Source organism: Haliaeetus leucocephalus, unplaced genomic scaffold (assembly GCF_000737465.1).
Source record: "Haliaeetus leucocephalus isolate CR32 unplaced genomic scaffold, Haliaeetus_leucocephalus-4.0 Scaffold556, whole genome shotgun sequence".
Lineage (NCBI taxonomy): Eukaryota > Metazoa > Chordata > Aves > Accipitriformes > Accipitridae > Haliaeetus > Haliaeetus leucocephalus.
Window position 1 is genome coordinate 2,531,314 of NW_010972992.1, and position 26,747 is coordinate 2,558,060.

Below are 26,747 nucleotides of genomic sequence, written 5' to 3' on the forward strand. Positions count from 1 at the left end.
AGGCACACCGGCTGTAATCATCCTGACAAGCCACTGGATGTCAGTGTTGATTGATACAGATGAAGTGGAAGGACTATTTTACACAGCTGCAGAAAAACAGTCACCCTCCTAGCAGTGCAGCTATGACCTAGGTCTGGCTTGGACCTGGAGGTGAGATTTCCAAGGGAACCCATTTGGGGCTGGTAAGAGGTTACAGCAGGGCGGTGCAGCGATTCAGCAGCCCAAAAATGCATCCGTCGCAACGTGTGACACCAGGGCTGGGCTTCACACGGCCGCGTTCTTGTCTTGGGGGGCAAAAGCAGCCGGGGCTGTCTCTGGACATCTGCCCTTCAGACACCAGGGCCAGGTGCGGATGTGCTGCAGGCAGCATGTGGTTTTATCCCAGCTGCCAAGTGCTGGTTTTGTTCTTACTGGCCTGTTGTTGGCTGTGGGTGCCAGGGACCCTGTGGTGGTGGCACTGCTGGGACCCCAGCCTGCTTCTGGGAGTTGGGCCCTGTGCAGAAGCCAGGCTGTGTGCTCAGAGTTTGCTGTGTTGTTCTATTCAATGCATGAAAATACACCTTAGAAAAGCATTATTCTGCCTCTGTCTTTACTACACGTGCTCAAAAGCCAGATTTTTTGAGGGCACATCAGTGCTTAGAGATGCAGGTAGGCACCCAGGCAGCTCTGAGCAGCCATCCAGGCATCGCACCCCCTTTTCAGGCACATAAACACCCTTTCCAACCCAGTCCTTTAAAATCCATCCCTAAGCCTCACCCGTGTGTTGGGGCAGGCGCCTGCAGCCAGGTGGAGTGGCTGGTGCAAGCTCTGGGTGAGCCTGCGTGTCGCAGTGCCGTCTGCGCTCCAAATCAAAAGCCCTGCGCACTCTGGACGTCATGGGGACCGTCCGCAGACGTCAGTGCAGCATCAGTGCCTTGCTTGTAAATCGTGCACAGAAATTGGCCAGGGGTATAACCTGGAGTGGGGCGAGCACATTACCAGCATCGCTCCCTCCTCCGTGGCCATGAAGAGGAGCAGACTGTCAAGGAAAGAACATTTACAAAGCAAGGGGGGGAAAAAAAAAAAAGGAAAATACGGTAGCATCCTGGTGTGCCAGGTCCTGTGTGTGGCTGGCCAAGGGATGATTTCTGTCCCCAGCTCTGAGCTGCTCCCTGGCTGATGGGATTATGGGTGTGGGGTATTTTAGGTGATGCAGCAAGCTGGCTGAAGGTATTTGCCAATGGTTTCCCCTTCTCCCAGGATGCCAAACACAGCGTGAGGCCGTGGGTCGGGAGGCATCTGCCTGGGTCTGTGGGTTGGCCCCACGCTTGCTGTGTGCAGGAGGCAGGGCACGTTTCGTGGCAGTGAGGGGACATGCTGGATGCAGGGATGCCCTGTATGGCAATGATGCTGGGGGTAATTTTTGGGATGTGGGATCCTGCCAGCTCCCATCCTGAGGGTCCAGCCCCACGACCTGGATGGAGATAGAGCGCAGGTCCTGGAGCAGCAAAGGCAAGATGGGGAGCAGCCGGGGGGGACCAGTGGTGGGCTTCTGGCAGGGCAGAGGAGAGAAATGCCAGCTCTCCTACTGCTTTCCCCCACACCAGCCTCCCCGCTCTCCCCTTTCCATGCTGCAGTCACTTGATGGCGTTGGTGACACGATCTGTGCGGAGCAGCCCCTGGGCTGTGTTGGCAGGAGCCTGCTGTCTCCCAGCCCCATCCAAAGGGCTTTCGTGGGGGAAGCAGCCAGGAAGAGCCCTCTGAGCCCTCTGTCCTTGTGGGATGGTTTTTGCAGTTGGCATAGCAGGCAGGGCTGGTGCAGGGCTCTTCTGAGCCACGCCGGAGCTGCAGGATGGGTGCAACTCTCCTGGCTTGCTTTGTACAGGACATGGCACGGGGCTCTGCATCCCACCAAGGGCCCCTTAACACTTGTGCTGGCCTGGGTGATGCAGAAATCCCCGCTGGCAGAGCAGCTCCCATGGGAGGCATGTCCTCAGTCTCCTGTGGGTGCAGGAGAAGTGAAGGACTTGGATCTCAACCATGGCTCTGCTGTAAGTCTCTGCAGCGAAGAGAGCTGCCAGGCTGAAGCCACGCTCCTGGAGCCTGAGTTCACCTCTCTGGCAACCCTGTAATGAATTCCCATTGTGCCTAGCATTTTCCCCATGTTATTTCTTGCTTGCTTTCTTCCCCAAGGCAAAATAATACCCCCTCCTTCTTCCCCCGCCTAGGTATTTAATCACTTCCCGATATCTTGATGGCCTCTGCCACATCTCAGCAGCAGGAGGACCTTCATTATCTCTCCCTGTAGCAGGTGAACTCTTGCCAGCTTCTGACTTTACAAGCCCTGTTAGCATGGCTTGGAGCATCTCGGGGTATGGTGGCCTACCCTGAGCTCATGGAGGACTCCCGTGCTGGAGCAGCAGAGCTGGACATGCTCCTGCAACTCCTGACCGCGCACGGCTGCATCCCCCGACCTCCGTGGGCAGCTCCTGGCGCGAGCAGCCTTTGTGGTGGAAGGAGAGGAGAATTTAATCGGGAACAGCCGAGGTTGTTGGCTGGGATTTGGGAGTGTGCCTTGAGCTTACTGCTCTCCATCACCTTCTCCACTGCTGTTTTATTTGCTCGGGTGCCCTGGCTGCTCTCCCCCATCCCAGCCAGCCCTGCTTGCTCTCCCATTTTCCTCTCTCAATGCTGTTTTCCTGCCCGAGTGCTCAGCGAGCTCGTGGCCTTGATGTCTGCCGTTCGCGTCTTCTATGGTATTTGCATATAAAGGTGGTTTTAATAACGCAGGACTGCTAGGAAATGAGAAACCGATGTATTTCACTGCTGCTGGCTCCTCCTGGGCCTTGTAAATCATTGCATAAAGCATTGCAGAACCAGCCAGGGAGAACTGCTGCCTAGCAACTTCTCCCGATGCCCTAGGGGAGCTGGATGTGGCCCGAGAGCTACCTGAAAGGTCTCCTTTGAAACCCTCCGTCTTGGGGGAGATGAGCTGGAACAGAGGAAAACCTGCTGGGGAAAAGGGTTGAAATGTAATTGGCAGAAGTAGCCACTTTGCATCTGAATGTCTCCCCTAAGCGAAGCGGAGGGATGAGTCAGCCTTTGCAGAAAGGATCTGGAGATGGGAGGCAGCAGAGCCATGCCACCTCCCCCTGAGGATGGGCAAGGGCGTGGGAGGGCAAGGAGGATGCCTGGCTCTGCTTGCCTGCTTTTCCTTCCCACAGGCTAAAGGAAAACTCTCAGGATCATGGTCTTATCCTAGAGAAGCTTGTCAGTTTGGAGAATAATGAGAAGCAGGGGGGCCAAAAAAAAAAGGTTAACCCGTTCTGCCCAGATTCAAGGAGTAGGTGGGTGCGGGAGCTGGTGAGACGCGTGATCCACCACGGCCATGTCGATATCTGGGGCTGCTTGTCCCCCGCCAGGCAGGTTTAATCTGAACCTCCTCCCTTGTGCCGGCAGGGATTTGGGGCAAGTGTTTGCCTTGCATCTTCCCACCAGGGTCTTGTCTCCATCCCTATCTGAACCAGTGGAGCTGTCAAACCCAGGTCACATCCCATCCTGGGTCAGTTGCCTTTCTGTCCTCAGGGCTGCAGAACCCAAAATGAGGTGGCAGGGGCACACAAGTGTTTTGGGCACTCGGGGCTCCTCATTCATTCTCACCCTTCCAGCTCTCTCCAGCTCGCTGCGGGTGACCCCACCATCACGGACAAAGCCCCGGGAAGATGCCAGGGCTGATTAACCGGACGACCTGCTCCCCAGTCCCCCTCACTGCGTCAGAGGTGACATCATGTGTCAGTGGCTATGCTTTCGGGATGACAGCCTTGCTCACCTACCGCAACTCAGAAGCCCAGGCTTTTGAAGGCAAGTTTCAAGGGGTGAAGCTCCCAGTGCAAGAGCTACTGCGGGAGCATTAGAGCCAGGGATATCACAGCGCTGGGTTTCTGTGTGTGCCTTAAACCTTTTGATGCTTGCGGGAAGAGTAACCAAGTGTATTGTGTTCTCAGTTGTACCCTTCATGGTCCAAGGCTACAATTTTTTAAGTGTGAAAAATCCCAGGATCATGCAGGGAAGTGCCAAGAGGGAGCTGCCCTGCTGCGGTCCTGGCTGGTGGGTCTGGGCAAGTGCTTGGTGTTGCTAAAAAACCTTCTGGCTGGCAGGTCTCTTTGTCTACCCCTTGGATGAGTGCACCACCGTCGTTGGGTTTGAGGCGGCCGTGTCCCGGCGTGCCGTGACGGTGCAGATCAAAGACAAAGCCAAGATAGATGACACGTATTTCGACAGCTGCAGCCTCCCTGATGGAAGAGCTCGTGACGGAAGCGGTGAGGGGTTTGGGGGCGGTTTAGTGAACGTGGGGAAGAAAAGCAGGGGAAGAGGAATGGGGAGGTGGTGGCTGTCATATGCCATGGCATCAAGGGGGCTCCTTTTGAAAAGTTGAGCCTTGGGTTGTGGTGCTTGTGTCCCTGCAGCATCTGCCAAAAGTGGCAGTCTCATCTGTTTTGGAAAGCATTGTTGCCTCTGGACAGATGAAGGAGTAGTGTAGAGGACTGGGGCTCGGCCTTTTTAGAGAAATGCTGATGTGTGCAGCGAGGGCTGGTTTGGGTATTTGATGGAGGGCTGGGGTGGTCGTGGGAGGCCTGGGGAGAAGTATTTTCCACGGTTGTGACACTGTGTCTCCCTGGTGTGGTCCTCTCTCTATGCAGGAAGGATCATGATGGATGAGGACTTGGAGAGGATTGTTTTTGTGGCTAACCTGGGCATGATTCCTCCCCTGGAAAGTGTTTCCATCTTCATCAGCACCTCTTCTGAGCTGCAGACACTGCCCAGTGGAGCCGTGAGGGTCCTTCTGCCAGCTGTGTGTGTCCCCAGGGTCCCCCAGCCCAGCCTGGAGAATGCCAACAGCCTTTCCAGCCACCAGCTCCGAACGTATGAACAACCACAGGATGGGCTCTGGCTGGGACTGATCTGGGGGGATGCAGGACTGGCAGAGCAGAAGCCTGCTGTTGCTGTGGGAGGCTGGAGAGCTGCTGCAGGCTTTACCTCCAGCAGATCTGCAGTTCCTTAGGGGATAGAACACATGCACAATGTTGATTGGGGTTCACCTCACTGACAGGGACAAGCACTACTGTGGATCGGGGAGTCTGGAGCAAGGGAGCAGGTTCTGCCTGGCTCAGCTGCTGGAGAGCGAGGCCATCAACCCCTTTGAGTACGAGTTCAGCTTCCATCTGGAGATCCGGGGGCCGTGCTTGCTGGCAGGTAGGAGTGCCAGGCTGATTTATCACCACCTCAAGGCAACATCCATGCTCTTCTTCCTTCTCTGCCTCCTGAATGTGGGGTCTGTTTTGGCAAGTTAACTGTGCCGGGGTGGATTTACCAGTACAGTGCTGGCATTAACATGGGGGGGTTGATATGGCAGAGGCATCGTGTAGTCCACTTGGTTCCTGTCCTCTGCCAGCTTCCCTTGCTGTCTCCTCTCCCTCGTCTTCCCTGTCCTCAGTTCCCTAACCGCACCTCGGTTTACATGGGCAGGTGTCGAGAGCCCTACGCACGAGATCCGAGCAGACGCCGACCCCTCCGCTCGCTCCGCCAAGAGCATTGTGATCACACTGGCCAATAAACACACCTTCGACAGACCCGTGGAGATCCTGATCCATCCAAGTGGTATGTGGGCTCTGCTTCCTCTTTGCTGGTCTTGCCCCTTCCTGGGATCCTCCTCCATAGTGCTGGAGACAGCCAGATTAGCTCTGGTTTTGCAAATATTGTCAGGGGTTAGGCTTCCTAGGAGATAATCCCGGACCCTCTCAAGGTTGTCCATGCTGCCCAAGCTCAGAGATATTGCTCTTGTTTCACAGCCAAGGGTGCCTGCAGCTCTGCCAAACCTGAAGTTTAGCTAAGGCTGTTCTTCACTCGATTCTCTGCATTTCCAGAGCCCCACATGCCTCATGTCTTAATGGAAGAAGGTGATATGACACCTGCAGAGTATGAACGACACCTGAAGGGGAAGAATGATTTCATTAAAGGCACTAAGAAAGACCCCAGTGCTGAGAAAAAGGTGAGAACCGAAAGCTGCAGGCGTTAGCTGAGGCTTTCCTTGGGACTGGAGCTGTGCAAGTAAATGATTGCTTGCTTGCTTGCAGTACCAGATATTACACTGGCCCAATAAGCTCTGCAGCATCCTCCCTTGGAGAGGGGCTTATGTGGAGGAAGAGGGGAAAATTCTGCGGTGGTTCTGATAAACCGACTGAGGAAGAAGCTCTGAGATGGTTATTGTGTGTATAATTAGTACTAGTCTAGCATAGCATAATTAGATAGGTACATTGTTATAGCACTAAGGGTATTATAATTATTGCAATGACATAGAATAAAATATTCTTTTAATTGCTTAGTAAATGTTTACCATTTCTGGATAGCTGTCAGAGAGAAATAAGTGATTTTGCTTGGAATAATGAGCTGAACTAAAGACAAGGTAGGAGAAACTTCTCTTTGTTCTGCTGATCAGCAAATAGAAAAATATCTGCTCTGGGATTTGTGCCTCATCTTTCAGTAATTCTGAAGCAATGAGTGACAGCCTAGCGCTTCTGAGCTGCCACATCAGTGTGTCTGAGATCAGTGGAGTGGACTGGTCAGAGCCCTCTGAATTTCCAGGGTGGGTGTCTTCACCTGAGGCACACATCGCACTTGTGTAACCACTGCCCCCGGCTTACAGTCAGCTCCCTGCGGGGATGCTCATTTCCCCTTAAACTCATTCTCCATGTGTCTGAGCCTGGGCCCCCGCTTGGCAGATGTCCCAAACCTGCTGCAGAGGTGCCTCCCTGTGCTGCCATGACTTCTCCTTTCACCGGAGACACATCAAACCTCTTCTCATTCCTTTTGCCCTTCGCTTTCTCTTGCAGCGCGATGCAGGGATCAGGACTGCACTTGCTCGTACGGCAGGCATCTCCTCTAATTGTGTTCAGCGTGCGGCAGGTGGAACGAAATGAAACTCCCACGCTACGGCTCAGATGGCTCTCTAATTATTTCTATGTCTTTAGCATGTCAAATTATCTAGGGGGGATCATTCCGGAGCTGTTTCCCTGCAGGAAACCCACCTCTTTGCCCCGGGAGGACTGGGAAGCAACTGCATGGAGAAGGGCAAAAAGCAGAGAAAATGCCCTGAATATCTGGGGTAGATGATGGGCTAGAATTGCTGCTGCTCAGAGCATGACACTGGGCACCTCTCGGCTGAAATTAAATTAGCCCAGAAATTTCAGCAGTAAATGATAATTAATTCTCCTCCCTCGGTTTGTTATGCAAAAGCCTTGGATGCTTGTCTGCTAGCAGGGTGGTGAGGACGAATGCACACTGGAATCAACTCTCGGTCGACAAGATCTGATTAGTTTACTGTAATTGGGTAATGGGTGAAGGGGAATGGAGGGGAGGTGGGGAGAAGAGACGGCGCAAATGAGATGCTTGCTTTTCTGGCTGACCTGCAGCAGCAGCTTTGAGGCTGTTTACTGAAGGCTTGCCTGTAAAATTCGCTCTGAAGTCAGTGGGAAATCAAGGTTATGGGCTCATCCCGATGACGCAGGGATTTTATGTCTTGGGTCCCCAAGAGCATCCCAGGGAGTGCTGTGGGTAGGTCTGGGGCCATGATTCGGTCCTTGGACAGAGAGGCAGCAAGGATCCCTGTAGTGTGAAATTTGATAAACATCTGTGCTGGGAAAGATGTTAAACAAAATAATGGCATATGGCTGGAGGAAAATGGGGATGGAAAAAGCCCTTTGATATCGCAGTGACTGATTAATTTATAATCCAAAGCGTGAGAGTGAGATGCAGGAGGACGAGCAAGAGTTGGGGTGACAGTGAGGCACTTGTTCCTGTGAATGGGAACTGTCTTTTCACAGGGGTCAGAGAAGCAGCACTCAGGCAGCGCAGCTGAAAGTGAAGCTCGTGTGTACGTGTTGATCTACAGGGACTCTTGAGTTTAGTGAGTTATGTAAAATCAAGGTTGGTCGTTAGCTTGTAGATCTAGGAATATGACTCACGGCTGGAGAAAACAAGCCTGGTTATTTGGGGTCTGGTTTACTTCTGGTGAAACCAGCAAGAAATGGCAGCCTTTGAAAGAGGAAAAAAAAGGCAAACAAAGCCCCTGAGGACCAAGCCGCTTATTGTGGAGCATGTTTCCGCACTGCAGAAACCAGGGATGAAAGGCCACGGGCCGTGCTGATGTGAGGTCCCAGAGCTCCCTCGAAAGCAGCGATGCGCTGATTCACTGCAGCTGAGACCGTGAACCCGGGACTGCTTTATACACACATGACAGCAGATTATAAACCCATCGCAAGAGGTTTTTTCCAGTTTAATTTTATCACATTTTTAATGAAGATTGGTACTTGAAATGGAATGAGGGGAAAATGCAGAGAGCCATTAGAGCTATGTGCAGTACAGAGACATATATCATGCGGGTTCCTATCGAACGATGTCCTGAGTGACCGGTTCGGCTTTGCAAAGCGTTTCAATCTGTACAAAGAAAAATGATAAAAGACATGGGCAGAAAAAACAGCAAACCAGAGGTGGCAGGAATGAATCGAAGTGGTGAATACAGTGTGCTGAGGGCTGTATCTCGCACTTCATTATTGAGTGACCATGGACAAAAACTCCAGTGTGCCTTGGTGGGATACTAAACTGTGCTAATGAACCAGGTTTTCAGGAGGGATCTAATGAAATGTTTGGAGAATCAGGTTTGCAAGGTGCTGTGTAGGGCTAGATCTTTTAATTTCTTCTCCAGGCTCTCATATGAGCATGCAGCCGCTGCATGTGTGCTGGGGTCCCTGATTTAGGCTTTTTGCCAGTGTTTGTCCCCCAGGCAAAGTGTGACCATGGCTGGGAGGAAGCAGGAATCCCATTCACCCGCAGAGCAGCTCTGCAGGGGATACGGACAGAACAACCTGTGGCACAGCCTGAGCTCAGGTGTTGTCACCACTGAGGCCAGAACTAGCCGATCCCTGCGCACAAAAGGCCACGCACTTACATCTTCGGGCACGCAGCCCTGCTCTGATTCCCCTCGAAGTGAAAAGGGGGCAGAAAAATCAACCTCTCGAGCTCTCTCCTTCTTTCTTGCAGACGGAAATCATCAGGAAGCGACTGAACAAGGACATCCCCCACCACCCCGTCGTCATGCTCAACTTCTGCCCTGACTTGAGGACCGTCCAGCCAGACCTCCAGAAAGCCCAAGGAGAGTTTATCTTCCTCATAGACCGCAGCAGAAGCATGAGCGGCGTGAATATCAACCGCGTCAAGGTACCACGCAGGAGGGAAGGTGCCTGCGTGCCAATGAGGGATGAATATTAGAGAGCGGTGGGGGTTGCTGAGCGCTGATGAGTGTTCATTATGAGGGGATGGGGGGTAATTATATGCTGTAGCTTTAGTCATCTCAACTGTGTGGCTTGTTAGGTACCTGCAGCGAAGCTGACTCTGCCTGGTTCTGTTCCTCTCCCTCTTCTTCCTATCAGCACATCAAATGCAAAGATGTTTTCTTTCCCCCTCTTGCTGGTGTGCATGTCTCGTGCATCCCTTCTCCAGTTCTCCTTGTCTCCAGGAGGGCTTGGGGCAATCGCTGCCTAGGGGGGAAACTTCCAGGGAGCTCCAAGGGAAGCTTCAGGGCGATGTGCTGACATGCTGACCATGACATTTTGCTGACGGGTACCTCTGTGCACCCGCAGAAGTCATTTGAACACGATGGATCCCTTTTTCAAAGACAAATGAACACCAGCAGTCTGCTGGAGGATTATGGGCAGTGTGCTGAGACCGCTGGATAAAAAAGGGGCCGTAGAAGAGCCTTGTCATGATATTTCATAGGTCTGAGGTTCCCGGTCAGGTATGCCTCTTACCCAGCTACAGGTTGGCCCATGAGAGCCAGGCTTGGCTTTGTGCCACTGCCTGAAGGATCTGGAGAGGTTCCTGCCCTGCGCCTGCTGGGGACCACTCTGTCCATCAAAGGGAAAATCACTCTGGTAACTATTTAATTACCATTATCCCTGCCTAACGTGCTTTGGAGGCCAGGTTGGTGTCCGATGCCTGCCAGCTGGCAGGTTGCGGTGAGAAGCTGTAGTCTCTGGCAAAAGCTCTTTTGGAAAGTTTCTGTCTTGATTTTTGGGGCCAGGTAAGCCCCAATAGCCTGATGAAAATCGCATCCTCTCAAGCAGGGCATGGGTCTGCACTGCCCCATGCATCTTTGTTGAGGACAGTGAGGGAATTGCAGAGGCAGGCTTCATCTGAGGGGTTTGGTTGCATTTGGATGTCTGAGAGATTCACCGAGCTGGTGTGTCCCCAGGTGTCCTGCTCACACCCTTTTCTAACACAAGTGCCACCAGATTTGGACCCAAACGCTCCCCTGGGTATGGCTGCACCCCCTTCTGCAGGACTCGCCGCCCAGGGCGAGCAGCGAGGAGCATCATAGCATAGTTTGGGTTGGAAGGCACCTTTAAAGGTCATCTAGTCCAACCCCCTGCAGGGAGCAGGGACATCTTCAACTAGATCAGGTTGCTCAGAGCCTCGTCCAACCTGACCTTGAATGTTTCCAGGGATGGGGCATCGACCACCTCTCTGGGCAACCTGCGCCAGGGTTTCACCACCCTCATTGTAAAAAATTTCTTCCTTATATCTGGTCTAAATCTGCACTCTTTTAGTTTAAAACCATTACCCCTTGTCCTATTGCAACAGGTCCTGCTAAAATGTCTGTCCCTGTCTTTCTTATAAGGCCCCTTTAAGTACTGAAAGGCTGCAAGAAGGTCTCCCCGGAGCCTTCTCTCCTCCAGGCTGAACAACCCCAACTCTCTCAGCCTTTCCCCACAGCAGAGACGTTCCATCCCTCTGATCATTTTTGTGTCCCTCCTCTGGACCCGCTCCAACAGATCCCTGTCTCTCCTGTGCTGAGGACCCCGGAGCTGGACGCAGGACTCCAGGCGGGTCTCACCAGAGTGGAGTAGAGGGGGAGCATCCCCTCCCTCGACTTGCTGGCTGCTCTGCTCTGGATGCAGCCCAGGATACGGTTGGCTTTTTGGGCTGTGAGCGCACATTGCTGGCTCATTTCCAGCTTTTCATCCGCTGGTACCTCCGAGTCCTTCTCTGCAGGGCTGCTCTCCATCCCTTCATCCCCCAGCCTGCGTTGATACTGGGGGTTGCCCCGACCCAGGTGCAGGACCTTGCACTTGGCCTTGTGGAACCTCATGAGGTTCACAGTGGCCCACTTCTCAAGCTTGTCCATCTTTTAGCCCATCTCCTTACCCATCTGTCTCCAGTTTCCATGGGAACTGCTGGAGGACAGCCACCTCCGGCAACAAGGATTGGGATGCCGGGGAGCTCATGGATGGCTGCAACAGGTCCCGTGGGACAGGGAGGCTGTCCCCTCACCCTGCATCCACCAAAGGGGCCAGGATATCCCTGAGGTTGTACCCCCTTCCCTCAGCACGTTTTGGAGCCTGGGAATCAGGAGGCATCTCTGCCCCAGGCCGGATTTTTGCTTTCCGACTCACAGCGTGGGCAGATTTAGGTACCGCAGTCTCTGCAGCCTCAGTGGAGGCTGGTTCATCCTATGGGAATGGGGACCCTGCAGGGACAGAGATGTTGCCCAAGAGGTCCTGAACTGGGACTCCCATCTGCAGGTGGGCTGTAAAAACAGGAAAAAGGCTGTTCCCCTTCTGGAAAAATAATTCGGGGGAGATATCGGAGATTTTGGAGGAGATACCTCAAGGGAGAAAACCACTGTCTCTCTTTTGAGTCCCCCATCCTTGTTTATGACTTGCAAATATCAGGGACCTCGTGGCAGGGGCTGTTCTTAGTGGGTTTGGGTGGGTTACGCTTGATGGAGGCATTTGCATCGTCCTCGGCTTGCTGGGTGAGCGGCGTGGCAGGGCTTGGACGTGCGCAGTGAGGAAAGCTGAGCTGCTGGGCGGTGGTGCTGGCAGCGATGCAAACGGGGAGGGGATGGTCCGGCGCGGGCTGGCTGCGTGCAGCCGGGAGGACGCGGTTCGCTGCTGAGCAGGAGGGCACTCGGCCAAAGTGGCTGGGGTGGAAAGTTCAGAGGTTTAAATTCCCTGCAGCTGGTTCCTTTCCCGGCTTGTTGCAGCCGGGGAGAAGAGCCAGGCCTGTGACGGTGCCTGTGTCGGGTGGGCTCACTGGCAAAACTAGGCTAATAACTTCTCTGGAGGCAAACATCTCTTCTTATTGACTTGCCGTACAGATATTGAGTGCAACAGGATCAAGATCAATATTTACCACAAGAAGCAATAAATCTTTCTGCTTGCTGAAACAGAAAGCAAGCATCGGTTGCCCACTTTGGGAAGTGCTTTAACAGAAATATTTGGAAATTTGGGGTTTTTTTTCCTTGTAATTAGTTCCAAGATGGGATGTCAGCGTTGAGATTTGGAAGAGCCGGCATCCCAGGAGCCATCTGGGAAGCAGAAGTATAAATATATTCTCGTAGGTTTGAGATAACAGCTTGGTTTAAAGTACTCTAGAGCCTGTTAAAGGGCAGCCTTGTTCTCGTACATTATTTTGCTGATTTGCAGTGCTCTGGCTCTGCCTCGCTGCTGAGTCTTACAGGGGTCAGGAACTGGACTGACCTGCCACCCATCTCCCTGCGGCCGTTCCCAGGCAGGGGTTTTCTCTGCGTGCAGCTCCAGCACCCACCCTCTGTGGTTACTCGGTCTTTGCCACTGCATATGACAAAGCAAGAAGGCTGCTCTTCCTCATTTGACCTTGGCAGCTTTTCCCTTGGGGCTGGCTCTAGGGTTTCTGCTGCCCTAGGCAGACTGGCAGGAGTCTGCCTTTATCAGCATATAAACCGAAAGAACCAAGCCGCTCCTGAACACTGTCAGCACTATGCTTGAAATTGGCCTCCCTCTCCTGCCACGCTAATTGCTCCTGCTGCCCCTGCAAGCTCAGGAGCAACTTGGGTAGCTCTTGCCCCGTTGCTGCTAACACAAGCTCCGTCCTGGAGTTGTCCACGGCCTCACAAGTCCGAGACAATTTAAATTGCTCTTCCCTTATGTAAAGACCAGGAATAGGCAAGTTAGATAACCACCTCTGGTAAAGAAAATAGCTTAAAACTGTCTCTCCCAGTTATTTTAATTGATGCCAGCTATGAATACAAGAGAATTGGGGATGGGGGAGGCTTTTCTTTCCTTTTGTGTAACTTTAAGCTGTTTGTTTATTTTCTGCAAGTTTGGACATTGAAATGCATTGCATGTCGCACTTCTCAATTTCACACTCTGCTTCTCACCCACTAGCTCCATGCTGCAGTACCGTATTGTGAGCACAAATTTAATCAGTTAAAAACAAACAGAAAGATTTGTTCAGCTCTTTTTTTTTTTTTTTGAAGGCTCCCCATTTTCCTTACTGCTGTGGGACCCAAATATCATTAAGGGACTTTGGAAAGAGCAGAGTAATATGCAGTGCTTTCTCGGTGCAGTGCATGTGAAAGAAGCAGTTGTTTTATTATCAAATGCACGCAGCCAAATGCAGGTGGGAATAAGGTGTGATGGCAAGGTAGGGTCTGAGCAGAGCTTTTACTGCTGAAGCTGGGGCGGCCCGGGAGAGACCCGATGTGCCTGATGTCTGCTTGCTTTCCGCCCCCCAGGATGCTCTGTTGGTCATTCTCAAGAGCCTGATGCCAGCGTGTCTCTTCAACGTCGTTGGGTTTGGATCCACCTTCAAGACCCTCTTTCCTGCCAGTCAGACTTACTGTGAGGTGGGTGAAGGGAGAGCCACATTTCCTCGGTGCTCAGAGGGCTCTGGCGTGGAGGCTGATGATTCTGCCGCTGCTTTGGGCAGGAGAGCCTGGCCATTGCCTGCGAGAGCATCAAGAGGATCCGGGCCGATATGGGTGGCACCAACATCTTATCGCCTTTGAAGTGGGTCATTCGGCAGCCCATCCACAGGGGCCATCCCCGACTGCTTTTTCTGCTGACGAACGGGGCCATCAGCAACACGGGGAAGGTCCTGGAGCTGCTGCGAAACCACTCCTGCTCCACCAGGTATGGAGGGCAGCAGGGCTCGCCGCAGCAGGGGCGAAAGCTTGGTATGGTAGGGGACGTGCTTCTCCTTGAACACGGCTTCTCACAGACATCCCCACTTCAGAGACAGAGGCAGGAGAGATTGCTGGTTTGAGCCATGGGAGAACCTCAAAGGGTTTGGAACAGATCCCAGAAGTTCAGATGCTTTTTAAACAATCAAAAGGAGGATAATTGGGCTGACAACTTCACAGGCTCTCGTCTGATGCTTCCTGCTAGGAGAGATTGACACACGAACAATCTTCCTTGCTGTTTTTTTCTATTTTTTTAAAGCACATCTGGGTCTGGCCCCAGCTGCTTCCAGGATGGGGCTGTGCAGAATTGAATATGCTGAAAGAGAGCAATGTAAAAAGCAGCTAATTTGTGCATCGAGCTCCCAGCCTGGCTCCCCAGCCCTGATGACAGGCTGGTCTGGTTTCTCCTCTGCCTCTTTAAGGGGCATGAAACATAAGAAAAATATAAGAAAACCTTAGTCCTCTTCCATCCCTCAGACTTCAGGGCTTATCAGGGAAGCTGCTCTGTGGTTTTTTTACTATATGGAGGTCTAACTGCCTACCAGCTGTGTAGGGCAACCCATCCCTCACTCTTATAGAGGCATAGTGGTGGGCTAAATGCAAGCAGAATTAGAGCGTGGTCTCGAATGACCCTGGAAGGCAGTGCCCAGCGCACCGCCGAGTTGTGTGTGTGGCCTCTGTCTCAAAAGAAGATCAGAGCCTTGTTTAAGAGGGGTGTGAGCCTGACCTAAGATTTGCAGCCAGCTGGGGATTAAAAACCTCTAAGAGAAAAGCCCCTTGTGCAGATGCAGTTTGCTGTTTGAAGGTGGTTTCTTCCTCAGCTATCCATTGCCCTGGCCGAATGCTGTATCCCACCCATACCCATCCCTCCTGGCTTCCTACCGCATCCGTCCCCACCAGGCACTGCTCACTCCTGCCCTCCCTGCCCAGGCTCGAGCTCGGCTCTGGGTTTGCAGCCTTCAGCCAAAACCAAATCCTGACTCATTGAGCTGGGAGTCAGGGGAGAAGCCTCGCCTGGCTGCTTCCTCCTTCCTTGAGAAAACATTTATTTTCATTTTGAGCAGAGATAATGACTGGATCTTTAGTGCTATTGACCACAGACACTCAGCAGGGAAAAGAGCTGAACTGGCAGCAAAGCAGCTTGTTTGTGTTTCCAGAGGAGGCAAGGGCTTGGGGTCCTGCTGGGAAGCCCCTGAGCATCGCAGCTGAAAGCTGCTCTTCAGGGAAGGGATTGAGGTCTGCTGAGCAGAGAGGGATGCCTGTTCCCCACCCTCCTGCCAGCCACCTAAAAGAGGAGCTGGTTTATTTTCCTCCGGACATGCTGGACAACTGCATAGCAGTGGGATAAAGCTGGGCAGGTGTCTTCTGCCTGCAGGGAGTGGGTGTGCTGCATGGGTCTGGGGGTGGGATGGCTTGTCCCCCGGATCCTGACGCTCCCTGTCCCTTTGCAGGTGCTACAGCTTCGGCATCGGGCCAAACGCCTGCAGGAGACTGGTTCGGGGTTTAGCTGCTGTGTCCAGGGGCATCGCCGAGTTCCTGGCGGAGGGTGAGAGGCTGCAGCCCAAGGTATGGCTGCCTGCTTCCAGGAGACTGCCTTGTAAGGCTCTAACGATGCTCCGGTTCAGCGAGAGGGAGGCCACGGCTCACTAGCAGGTCTTATTCCCCATCCTGGTGCTGCCTTTCCAACTCCCACTCAGCAGCAGGTGGGCGAGCGGGAGGGGATGAAAGAGCATCTTCATCTCCGGCTGTCAGAGGGAGTGGGAGGGTGTGTTTACCCTCTGCATGGGGATGGGGAGAAGCGATAGCCGCGATACAGCAGCTTTGGCTTCAAAGGTAGCTGCTGCCTCAGACACCAGCGAGGGCAGAGGAACTGGCATCAAAGCAGCCAATTAGTTTTGAAGTCAGGCTCAGCCCCGGCGTTGCTCAGGCGAGAAGTACCCAGGGTTTGAGGGAGAGGAATACACTGTGATAGCTTTGCCTATTAAGCCAACTTTAAAGCAAAGGGGGAAGCTTCTTCATTTCCACTCTCCCCATGAAGATCGAGTAAACCGATGGGCCTCAAATACACCGTAAGAATGGCTCTGTCTCCTGGTGAAAGCACGGTCATCCGCTGGATGACTAAACCCAGAGAGAATTGGGTCTTTAGCTCCTAAATATCTCTGAAAAGCTGGCTCCCATGTTCTTGATCTCAAAAGAAGGAGTTCAGCAGTCCACCCCTCTGCAGGAACCTGGAGCACACAAAAACCTCTCTAAGACAGAACGGCATCAGCATTTCTGATGTAAATTAAAAGCAAAGACAGTGAAGGGAGGGTTGGGTTTTTTTTTTAGAGAGCTATTAATAAAGAGCTTTGCGGGCTGTGCAGCTTGGTGCCTTCAGCAGTCTGAGGCATCAATTAATGGCCTTATAAAACACAGCCTGGTGTGTCTTCCTGAGCCTGTGAAAAAGCAGTGAACAATAGAGAACATTTGAGCTGTTCTGCATCTAAATCTGGTGTTTGCTTGCCCTGGTGTGCAGGGAAGCTCTTGTAGGTGGCTCCCTGGTAGGTTTGTCCACAAGATATTCACGGATATTGGTCTTCTCCACATGTGTAATTGGCAGAGCATTGCTGATCTCCAGCAGTGGCTTGTGCCAGCAAGGACCTGTACCAAAAATAGCAGTGCTGTCAGTTGGTGCGTGAGTGTCGGGGCTTGGGGCTCGGACAAGTGAAGGTCAACAGCTTTTCCTGGGGGCTGGGGGGGAGCAGGGGATGCTGCCTCACACCAGAGAAAGATACCTTTGGCCACAAGCTCCCACCTTGCTCTGAGCTGGCAACACATGGTGTGAGATCAGCCCTGTGCTTTATCAGTATTTGCTCTGCTGCGCTTGGTATAACCGTGCCAAGGGGCTGGGGGTGCTGGGATGGGTGTCAGAGCAGTCTAAGAGGGAGCAGGCTCCCATCTAAGGTCAGGAGAGGGTAGGAATCAGCCAATGGATTTGTTTGGGGAATTTTTCCCCTTCCCTGCAACACACGACAAGTGCACCACAGCATGCACAACGTCCGGTTGCTGTATTACTGCTCTCCTTTGCTTTCTGCCTCAGATGATCAAGTCACTGAAGAAGGCAATGGCACCGGTCCTGAGTGACGTGACTGTGGAGTGGGTCTTTCCTGAGAGCACCGAGGTCTTGGTTTCCCCTATCAGCACCAGTTGCCTCTTCCCTGGTGACCGCCTGGTCAGCTACGGCATCATCTGTGACACTTCACCCTACGTCTCTAACCCCAGATCTGTGAGTCCAGGCTGCGCTGGCTCATGGGGCCACCCGGGAGCAGGAGTGTTGGTGTGCACATGCACAAGAGGGCATCTCAGCAATTTGTGCATGGTCAGGAGGTGTCTCTTGCCTTCTTGCTCTGTCCTCAAGGGAAATGGTGGGTGAAACATCAGGGAGAAATAAGAGCTCAGTGGATAAGGCCGCTGGTGCACAAGCAGTGGTTCTTCTCGGCTGGGAGGTGGCTGGTGGACGCTGCGGTAGGACCTATTCCCTCTCTCTGCTTTCTCCCAGGACAAGAGGCGGCGTTACAGCATGATGCGTTCCCAGGAGTCGGGCAGCTCTGTTTTCTTTCACTCCCAGGAGGAGGGAGCAGGCATGGAGAGCTGGAACCACTCCAGAGACTCGGAGGGCTGCTGCCCTGCCGAGCGTGCCCCCGATCACCTGGTGGTGGGCAGAGATCCTGGGGGAGAATCGGACACGGACACCGGTCAGATTTTCCTCTGTACAAGCATGGGTGTGATGCCCCTGTCTTTCTAATCAAGCTTCTGTCGCTGCTCTGCCAATTTGCTTGTCTGACAAATAAGTCTCTTTGGCTGTATCTCTGCAAAGAGCCGGAGGGGTTTGCAGGAGGGATGACAGATCTCCTGAGGTTTGAGCGAGTCTATTTGGTTTGGATGTTTTATCCAAACATGTCAGGAAATCAAGCGAAGCCCTGGAGAACTGGCTTCCCTGGAGATTTTCAAAGCAGCTTTAGCTTTGGCCACATAATTATTTACAAGCTTCCCAAGCTGCCCTTGGGTGTGCAGAGGAGAAGAGTGAGCAAATGGGTGGGCCAGCTAGACTGTCCCTGCACCTGCAAAGCAGTCGCTTCCCTGCAAGCCTGACTTTGCAGTTTGAGGTCAGGAGAGGAGGGGAACAGATCCAAAGCCCTGTCCCCAGGGTGTCACCCCTCACCATCACAGTTAGGCTGGGCGCTTGTGTCAGCAACATGTGGCATAAAGCAGCTGGTTGCACCCCAGAGCTGGTTGCATTTCCATGCAACAAGGAGACCTCTGTTACTCATGGGATGTTCTTCCCTTATATTCAGAGATTAACTGTGCTGCTCATCCCCTCAATCTTGTCAAAAGCTATGAGAAATCATGCCTTTCCAAATGAAATTTTACTCTTGCTCTGACAGGAAAATGTCTGCGCTAATGAAATTTCATTAGTAAACCCTTTGTCTTCTCCAGGGAGGTTTGGGGAAGCGCAGTCAGGCTTTTTCTGGCTGAAAACTGCTCAGACAAAACCTCCCCAATCTGCTGTCCTGACTTCCCCAGGAGTTTTGAGTGAAGGCTCTTATTTCCTTTTGTGGTTTAGCTGCTTTGCTTAAAACCTTGCGGGGCTGAGCATGGCCTCCTCAGGGGTGGGCTGCCCACTTCCCACTGGGACCCAGGGGTGGATGGTGCTTGCTGGTCCCGCTCCGGAGTGGAGCTGATCCTCTCTCCCACCATGCAGGAACAGACGTGAAGGCTTCCTCCAGGAGACGAGCGTACAGCACCACCCAAATCGCCGATCACGAGCCTTGCAAGAAGGTGCCCACGGCCAGCGATCCCGGCACTGCCCTGGTGAAAAACCCCCTTCGGAAAACCCACCTGCAGGACCTGCAGCAGGTCAGCCCCGAGCCGTGGCAGGTGGATTTCCAGGTATGTCACCCCCAGAGAGGCTTTGCCTGCAGGCAGAGGCCAGCGTGCAGCAGCAGAAAAATCTCAGATACGTAAGGGAAAGAGCCTGGTTCACACTAGTCCTGAGATATAGATATAGATGATATAGATAGATTAGATATAGATATAGATATAGATATGCATGCCCATGCTTTGTGCTGCAGCACATCACAAACATGTAGGAACCAAGCCAAGCAGGGAGCAGGCTGCGTCCTGATATCCCATAGCAGTGCCTCCGCATGGGAGCCCACCTTTTCTTTGCTAAATGCCTCTCCCCTTCCTCTGTGCTTCACCTTACTGCTCATCTGATCCCCAGGCTGCTGCTTCCTTCTTATTTCCCCAGAGTTTGGCCATGCGATGCAAACTCTCCGTAGGGCTGTGGCACATCTGTGCCCTGCAGGGGAAAATGAAGTCAGTCCCGAAGCAGATTCTCCACTGCCCTAGCTGGAACCACAGCCCATATGCAGTGTCAGGCTGAGACCTGGACCTGTATGATGATGCATCTGCCGAACAGTGTTATGTCCCCTGGCTGCAGCAGATAGCAGGTGAAATTTGGGAAGGCTTTTCAACTGATCTGCGGAAGGGTGTGGACAGTTTTCTCCCATCCTTGGCATCACCAGGATGCTCTGCTCTGAAATCAGCATCTGCAGGGCTGGGAGGACCGGCAGCACTTTTGTTCCCATGGAAACTCAGAGTGGGATGTCTGAGGCTTTCTCTCTTCTGCTGAGGGTTAGAGATTGGCTGGGTAAAGGGGGGATGGGGGTTAGATGAGGGGGCGAAGGGGAAGAAGGGCCAGTGCTCCATAGGGAGGAATGAGACCTCTGCCCTTCAGCTGCAGCAGGGAGGGTGGTGAACAGCATCGCTTGACAAAGGGCGAGCAGTCCTAGGTTTTAGGTGTACCGGTGACCTTGCCTGCATTGCGAAGGTCCACAGAGCATCCTCCTGCCCACAGGATGCTCAGCATGAAGGCAGGGATGGAAACAACTCCCTTCTGGAGGGCAGTAAACGGTTAACAGCATGCAGCCTGGTCTTAATTAATTGCAGCCTGGTTTTGCTATCCCTCCTGCTGCCAGGGCTCCCAGCGGCTCTCCCAGCTCCCAGTCTGGCTGCCAGGGCTTGACATTTTCGGGGGTGTGAACGTGAGTCCTCAGCTCGTCTCTGCACGCACGCCGTGCTGGGAAGGAAAGGTCAGCACTTGCTCCATTCCCGGCTGGCTTCCTCTGGCCGGGAGGAAAGCTCAGGCAGGAGAAAGAGCAGGTTTTGAATGAAAAGGTTCTGGCAAGGGTTTCTGTGACCGGCTTGCTTTTAAATATCTCAATCCTAGCTTGGTAAGTAGCTCCTGGAACTGCCTGTCTCCCATTTTTGCTGGTGCTTTCATAGAGCATCCAAAATTCGGTGGTGATGGAGGCCACGTTCTTGCCTGCTGCGCAGAGAAAGCATCTTTCCATCCATCACTGCGATCCACCACTTTTTACCACCTCTGCCCCTTGCTGGTGTTGCGCTAGGAAGATAGAGACTGTTGGTTTTAGGGGGACCTTCCACAGCCCTGGGGACATGGATAGAAACAGCCAGAGCTTGGTGTCTCTGCTAGCTGCAGAGCGGGATGTCCTTGCGGGATGTGGCACTGGAGATGCTGGAGGGGGAAATCATGTCTCCTGAAAGTGGAGAAACAGTCTCGTAAGGAAAAAGAAAAGATAAAAATTCCCTTCTGCCCATCCCCTGCGCCTCTCTCCTTTCGTTACTAAGCAACTGGTCCTTGATCTTTCTGTCTCTCTTCTTTCCTTTGGTTCCCAAGTGAAGTCATTAAAATGTCTGGAGGGATGAAACTCATATTTCACCTTCTGCATGCCTGGGGAAGGAGCCCCTGGGGCCAGGGTCCCTTGGGGACACCCTGCAGGTCTGATGGAGCGCTCTGTCTGGGCACAGATCCCAGCCAGGGCTGAGCAGAGAGGGAGCTGCGTGTTTGCACGATTGCATCTCACGCTGGGATCGGGCAGGGAGCAGACGGGATCAAAAGGACCAGAGCAGGGCCGTGCCATGGGCTGCAGCCACCTCCAGCCCTAACGTTTGCTCTGCTCTCAGCCCTTCGCAGCCAGCTCACTTGTCTCTGCCACAAAGATCCGTGGCGCAGGTGCCCGGCGGCCATCCCTGCTTCACCGGAGCTGCATGTCCTTCTGCCGCGACGCCGACTCCCCACCAGTGCCGGATGGGCTGCAGCAGGTGGCTCCGGGAAGGGGCTTGGGACCACGCGATGCCAGCGTGAGCCTGCGGTCTTCGTCGGACAGCCGGAGCCCTGGAGATCTGGGTAACTGGGGACAGAGGGAGGCACAGCCCGCCTCACCTGGCCGTGCCGGGGTTTCGGTGGCATTGCATTGCACTCTGTGCCACCATGTGAAAATTAGGAAGTATTAATTGTGGCTTCTCGGTGGCTGCGGGGGAATTCGGCTCCCACAGATGTGATTAATTACCTGCCTCTCCCCTCTGTGCAGAGTCTGCCCAGCATCCTTCCTTCACATTTGAAACAGAGACCTCCTCCGACTGGGAGCCCCAGGACTTCGACTTCAGCGCTGCCTGCAGCTCCCCACGCTCCCCCAGGACCCTCTGCAAGGCGGTGGTGAAGGGGCTAAGGAGCAACGAGCCCGAGCAGTGGGAAATCACCTTTGATATCTGCCCTCTCTTCCGAGAGCGGGAAAGCCAGGTGGATGGTGACACAGACCTGTGGAGCGAGACCTTCCACCATCTGGCAGCCAAGTCGGTCATCCGGGACTTTGAGCAGCTTGCCGAGAAGGAGTGTGAAATCGAGCATGGTAACGTGCAGCTCCCAGCCAGCCTGCAAGCTGGCTGCGGGCAGACCCTGCCCTGCCTCGGGGTGGGCTTTCCAGCAGCTTCAGCAGCCTCTCAAGTTAATACTAGGGCAGGCAGTGGTGAAATATTAGGGAATGTCTCACATAGTTCCCAAATGACAGCCCCTTCCAGCTGCCTTGCACTTTTCTTCTGCTTCTTCAGCCTCACTGCACGTTAACGTGCTTGAGCTCATGCTCCTTCCTGCTCCTCTGCTTCACACGTTGGGTGACAGTGATTATTTTTAAGGAGTTAGTCACCTGGAGCTGGGAGGTGGCATCACACTCAGAGGGTCCAACAGCAGCCACACATCACTGCTCTGGGCTGCACATGTCCCTGGGTCCTGTCAAACTTCTCCTCTCTGAAGTGCATCTGTGCATGTAAAATAAGAGCAGAAGAAGCAGTAGGCAGAGTTTAGAGGGATACAGTCCCTGCTGGGCATGGAGCCCAAGCATGGAGGTGGGTCTGGGAGCTGGGTCTTGAAGGGTGGATGGAGCCCACAGGGCACATGGACTCTAACCCCGGTGTCTCTCACATGGCAGGGTCCGGGCGGCGGTACCAGGTCAACGCTGTCCACACCAGCAAGGCCTGCAACGTCATCAGCAAGTACACGGCGTTCATGCCCGTGGACCTGAGCACCAGCGCCTACCTGCCCGCCGCTGTCGAGTACACCCACACGGGTAATGTGGGGCTGGTGGAGGGGTGAAACGTTGTCCTGGGAGGGAGGGTGTTACCTGAGAAACCTCGCTCAGTGCAAACCCTGTGAAGCCACAGCTCAACCCGACACCAGACCTATGTACCCAAGGCTATGGCTGAGCCTAACAGCATGCCTGCCGCTCTTGGTGGCAAGAACCTCTTCCCCGTGGCCAGGCAAAAGGTCTGCTCTTAGGTCTGGATGCTCAGAGATGACCAAGCTTATTAATCTGTGAGTTTTGTTGTCATCATTCGTGTGCCAGTCCCTCTCTAATGCTGGCAATTCCCTTCTCTCGTGCCAAGGGGCAGCATCCAAGCAAGGCAGCCAGAGGAGCCTGAGCTCGGGAAACAGGAGGCATCGTGGCTTTTCCCCTGGACGTCCCCAGTCAGCTTGTGGCCAGAATGGAGACGATGGATTTTACGGCATGAGTAAGATTCCCTGGGGTTTTGTCTCCTTCCTGGTGTTACAGATCTCAGTGGTTTAGTGGTTTATGAAGGGACGTCTTCTCTGGTCTTTTTTTCTTCTGCCTTCTTCTTTGAATATGGTGCTCATCAGACACATGTCTGGCTGGAGTCCATCTCCTTAAATGGGGAAGAAGCTGCAATTTCCCCTGAAACTCCCAAATCACAGGCAGTGGCTGCTGACAATGCTTGGAAGTTAATTGGCAGCCATAACGCAGATAACATGAGGGATGAAACCGGGTGTAATTAGAGGCAAGGGGATGCGAGACACTTGCTTGTCACCAAATCCTCCGCTAATGAAGATGAGTTGGACTGGACCTTGTCTGGCATTGTCAGATCTGCAGCTGAATCAAAATCGCCCCCAATCAGGCTCATTAACCTGATAATGCTGCGGAGAGGGAGAGCGGCCGTGCTGCAGCCCGGCACGATGGCGATTTCAGCTGGGCGGCGTTGCTTATGTGGTTCCTCCATTGCAGATGCAGAGGAGAGCAGCCTGTCGCCCTGCAGCACCCCTTCCTCCTCTGGCTGGGAGCGCTGCGGTCTCCCCGAAGGTAGGGAAAAGAGCTGACGGTACCTGCCAGGGTGCAGGTGCATCGAGTCCGTGATTTGGGCTCTTCACCAAATACTTCTGCTGAGTTTTTGAGGTTTTTATAAAACCTTATGACCTAAAATTAGGCCTCTGAGCACCAGACCTGACTCCATCCGGGGTGCAAAGGACAGAGCCTGATGGGGCCTTTGCTATAGATTTCCCCCAGGTTCATTTTTGAGATGTGTGGGAATTTCATTATCCACGTAGGAAAAATGAGGCAAGGGGAGAGGAAGGATTTTACCAAAGACTCAGCAGCAGAACAAGCCACCCCATGTCCCAGCGTGTAGACTCTGCTCCCTTTCACTCTCCTGTAGCACCTCGTTTTACCCCCAGCTTTGTGTTTCTTCCCAGGGCCATTACAGAGCCTGTCTGCTTCCTCTGCACAAGCCCAAAAATCCATCGAGAGCCTCTTTGCTGCTAGGTATGGGCCAGCTCGACCTTCCTCTGACCTTAGCAGATGTCTTGCACCTCCATGGGTCCGATGCAAACACAAGCAAGGGGGAGTGAAGGGACACCCCAGGGTTAGCGTCCGGAGCCGGTACCGAGTGCGATGCCAGTGTCTGGGGACCAGGGATGGCTTTTGGAGGGGAGGGTGGGTGTCAGGAGGGGCACGGAGGTGATGGCCACCTTTTTGTCCTCCTGCAGGCTAACCCTCAATAAAACCAGGCTGCTGGTTCGAGCCGCCAAAGGATTCATGAGTAAATCTCCAAGCAGAGTGAGCGAAGCCAGCTCTGAGGGTGACAATGAGAACATGGACTACCTTCCCCTGGTAAGCAGCTCATTCCCAGGTCTTGCTGGGGTTGCACAGTCACTGCAGGGAGGAGGTCACAGACGGCAGGAGGATCCCTCTGGATCCTGCCTCTTGCTGTCTCTGATGGCCATGTCTGATGGTCTGCTCAGAGATGGAGAGCTGCTCCATCCATGCATGCCTTTTTCCTGAACTTCCCAGAAGCGGTTGGTATCTCACAGCTTCTCTATGTGCCCACTGTTCCTTGCAGGTGTCTCTGCAGCTGGCCTGCGGTGCCTTTCTCATGAACTCGGCCTTCTGCGATGCCGTCAACATCCCCATGGAGAAGCTGAAGTGGACATCTCCATTTGCCTGCCACCGCCTGGCCCTCAGCCCCTCCAGCTCCTACAGCACCAAGAAGACCAGTCCCTCCAGGGAGCACAAAAGCCTCAGCTCCAATCGGCAGCTCCTGGTTCCCAGTGGGCACGGGAAGAGTCCCACCATCAGAGACGTCGCTCTGGGTGCAGTGCCGGAGGGACCCGGCAGCCACGCGGAGGATGCCGTCCGCCTTCGCCACTTCTCGGGCAGCGCAGTGGAAAGCATCTCCAAAGCCCTGAAAGCTGAGAAGGAACTCTCTCCGCCAGCCATCACCATCCGCCGCTTCTCCTCCCCGGAGAGCACGCTGGCCTCGGCCGAGTGGCAAGCCGACAGCGGCCGGGGCTCAGAGACGGATGGCTCCGAGGTCCAGGCGTTGCTCTTTGACATCGAGTTGCAGCAGCAGACGGAGCCGGAGGGGATGCTGTGGGCCACGGCGGTGGCCCTGGCCTGGCTGGAGCACAGCTCGGCTTCCTACTTCATTGAGTGGGAGCTGGTGGCTGCCAAGGCCAGCCTGTGGCTGAGCGAACAGGACTTCCCAGAGGGATACAGCCTGGCCACGGTGAAAGCTGCAGCCCAGCAGCTCTTTGTCCTGCTCCGGCACTGGGATGAAAACCTGGAGTTCAACCTGCTGTGCTACAACCCAAGCAGCGTGTAAAGAGGATGGAGAGGGGCTTGGGCAGCTTACTGAGGGCGCAGGAGCAGGGACCTGTCCTCAAGGAAACACCTCCAAGGAGCTCAATTCCTCCTCTGCAGGGACAATGCATGTTTATTAGAGCGAGCCCTGCAAACAGAAGCAGCCCGGGCAAAATCCTGTGCTCAGCGGTTGGTATTTTGCCCTGGGAAGGTACCTACCAGCTGCCCACCATAGGATGCTATTTATTTTTAACTGCTGCAGCACCTCCAGCTACAGCAGTTCCTTCTGATCCTGGTTTCTTCTGGTTCTCATCCCTGTTCCCACAGCAGGTCTCCCTAATGCCTGCTTGACTTGCCCTGTCCTCGCTTGGCTGCCTCTTTCCAGCCCCAAATTGCTGCCAAGCCCCTGCTGCAGTCCCCCAGCCCCGAGTCGCTGCTCTCCTGAGGCTGCTGCCTGGCTTCTGCCATCTCAGATGTCTTTTGCCAAAGCTGAACGTCCGACAACATACTCATCTCATGAACCAAAGGAAATCCAGGCTGGGACTGACCATCTGAAGAGCAATCCTGCTGTCACGGCCGGGAGGATGCTGCCTTGCCTCGAGCCCAGCGATGCGCCGACAAGCCAGGCCAGTCGGAGGCTGGGACCGAATCCCATCACATCCACATGGTGCTGGGCTCCCTCAGCCCCTCTGTGATCCCAGAGGGAGTTTGCGAGACCCCTTGCAGCTGACGGCGTGCCTTCAGAGCTTCGCAGGCAGAGCAGGGGTGCCTGGGACTGAAGGAAGGGACGGGCTAAGGAAACCAGCCCCTTGCACTTGACACGGAATGGAGATCCCCTGCATTAAAATAATGGAGGAATTTTATTTCCTGCCAAAATGCTGAATCCTTCCTTCTCCACATGAGCCTCCTGTGTGCTGATCTGAACGGCAGGGACCTGCCTTGGAATCCGACGGCTCCAAGCCTTGCTCTTTTAAGGATGCTGGACCCTCTAAACCCCACCAATCTGGTGGGCTTGTACTGGGACCCCTGCAGCATCTGTCCCAAGAGCCATGGCCAGACCTGCCCTTGCCTCAACCCTCTTGAAGGGAAGAGAGGAGAATAGCCCTCCCAAACCTCAGAGTGACATGGAGCCATTGCTCTCCCCATCTCCGCTTCTTGCATTCGTGCTGCTTAAAGCCAAGAGGTGGCCGGACACATATTGCATCCCCAGAACCATTGTGGGTACCACGGCTGCACGGGAGCCCGGCCAAGTTGTTCACTGTGACGGGCAGCTTTCAACATGGTGCAGCAAAATCCCTCCACTGGCTCCAGCACAGGCCAGCGATACCCAGGCGATTTCTGGGAGCTTTGTTATCCGCCGTAATTCATAGCAGACCGAGGGCACTGGAGGCACCGTGAGGACTGTGGCTTCTAGAAGCTGATGGGAAGAAGAGGAGGAG

The 26,747-nt window shown here is 53.9% G+C and overlaps 1 protein-coding gene across 1 annotated transcript; it reads left to right on the plus strand.

Moving 5' to 3' along the window:
• The first annotated feature begins 3,701 nt into the window (after window positions 1-3,701).
• VWA5B1 (von Willebrand factor A domain containing 5B1) lies at window positions 3,702-25,330 on the plus strand. The gene is made up of 20 exons (XM_010577511.1): window positions 3,702-3,840; window positions 4,137-4,298; window positions 4,680-4,902; window positions 5,090-5,232; window positions 5,506-5,637; window positions 5,904-6,028; window positions 9,076-9,252; window positions 13,592-13,702; window positions 13,786-13,988; window positions 15,490-15,604; window positions 17,118-17,303; window positions 17,577-17,772; window positions 18,780-18,967; window positions 21,104-21,290; window positions 21,475-21,792; window positions 22,369-22,506; window positions 23,458-23,532; window positions 23,922-23,991; window positions 24,216-24,339; window positions 24,569-25,330. The coding sequence occupies exons 1-20, from the start codon at window positions 3,702-3,704 to the stop codon at window positions 25,328-25,330; spliced, it is 3,774 nt and encodes a 1,257-aa protein (XP_010575813.1).
• Window positions 25,331-26,747: the final 1,417 nt, after the last annotated feature.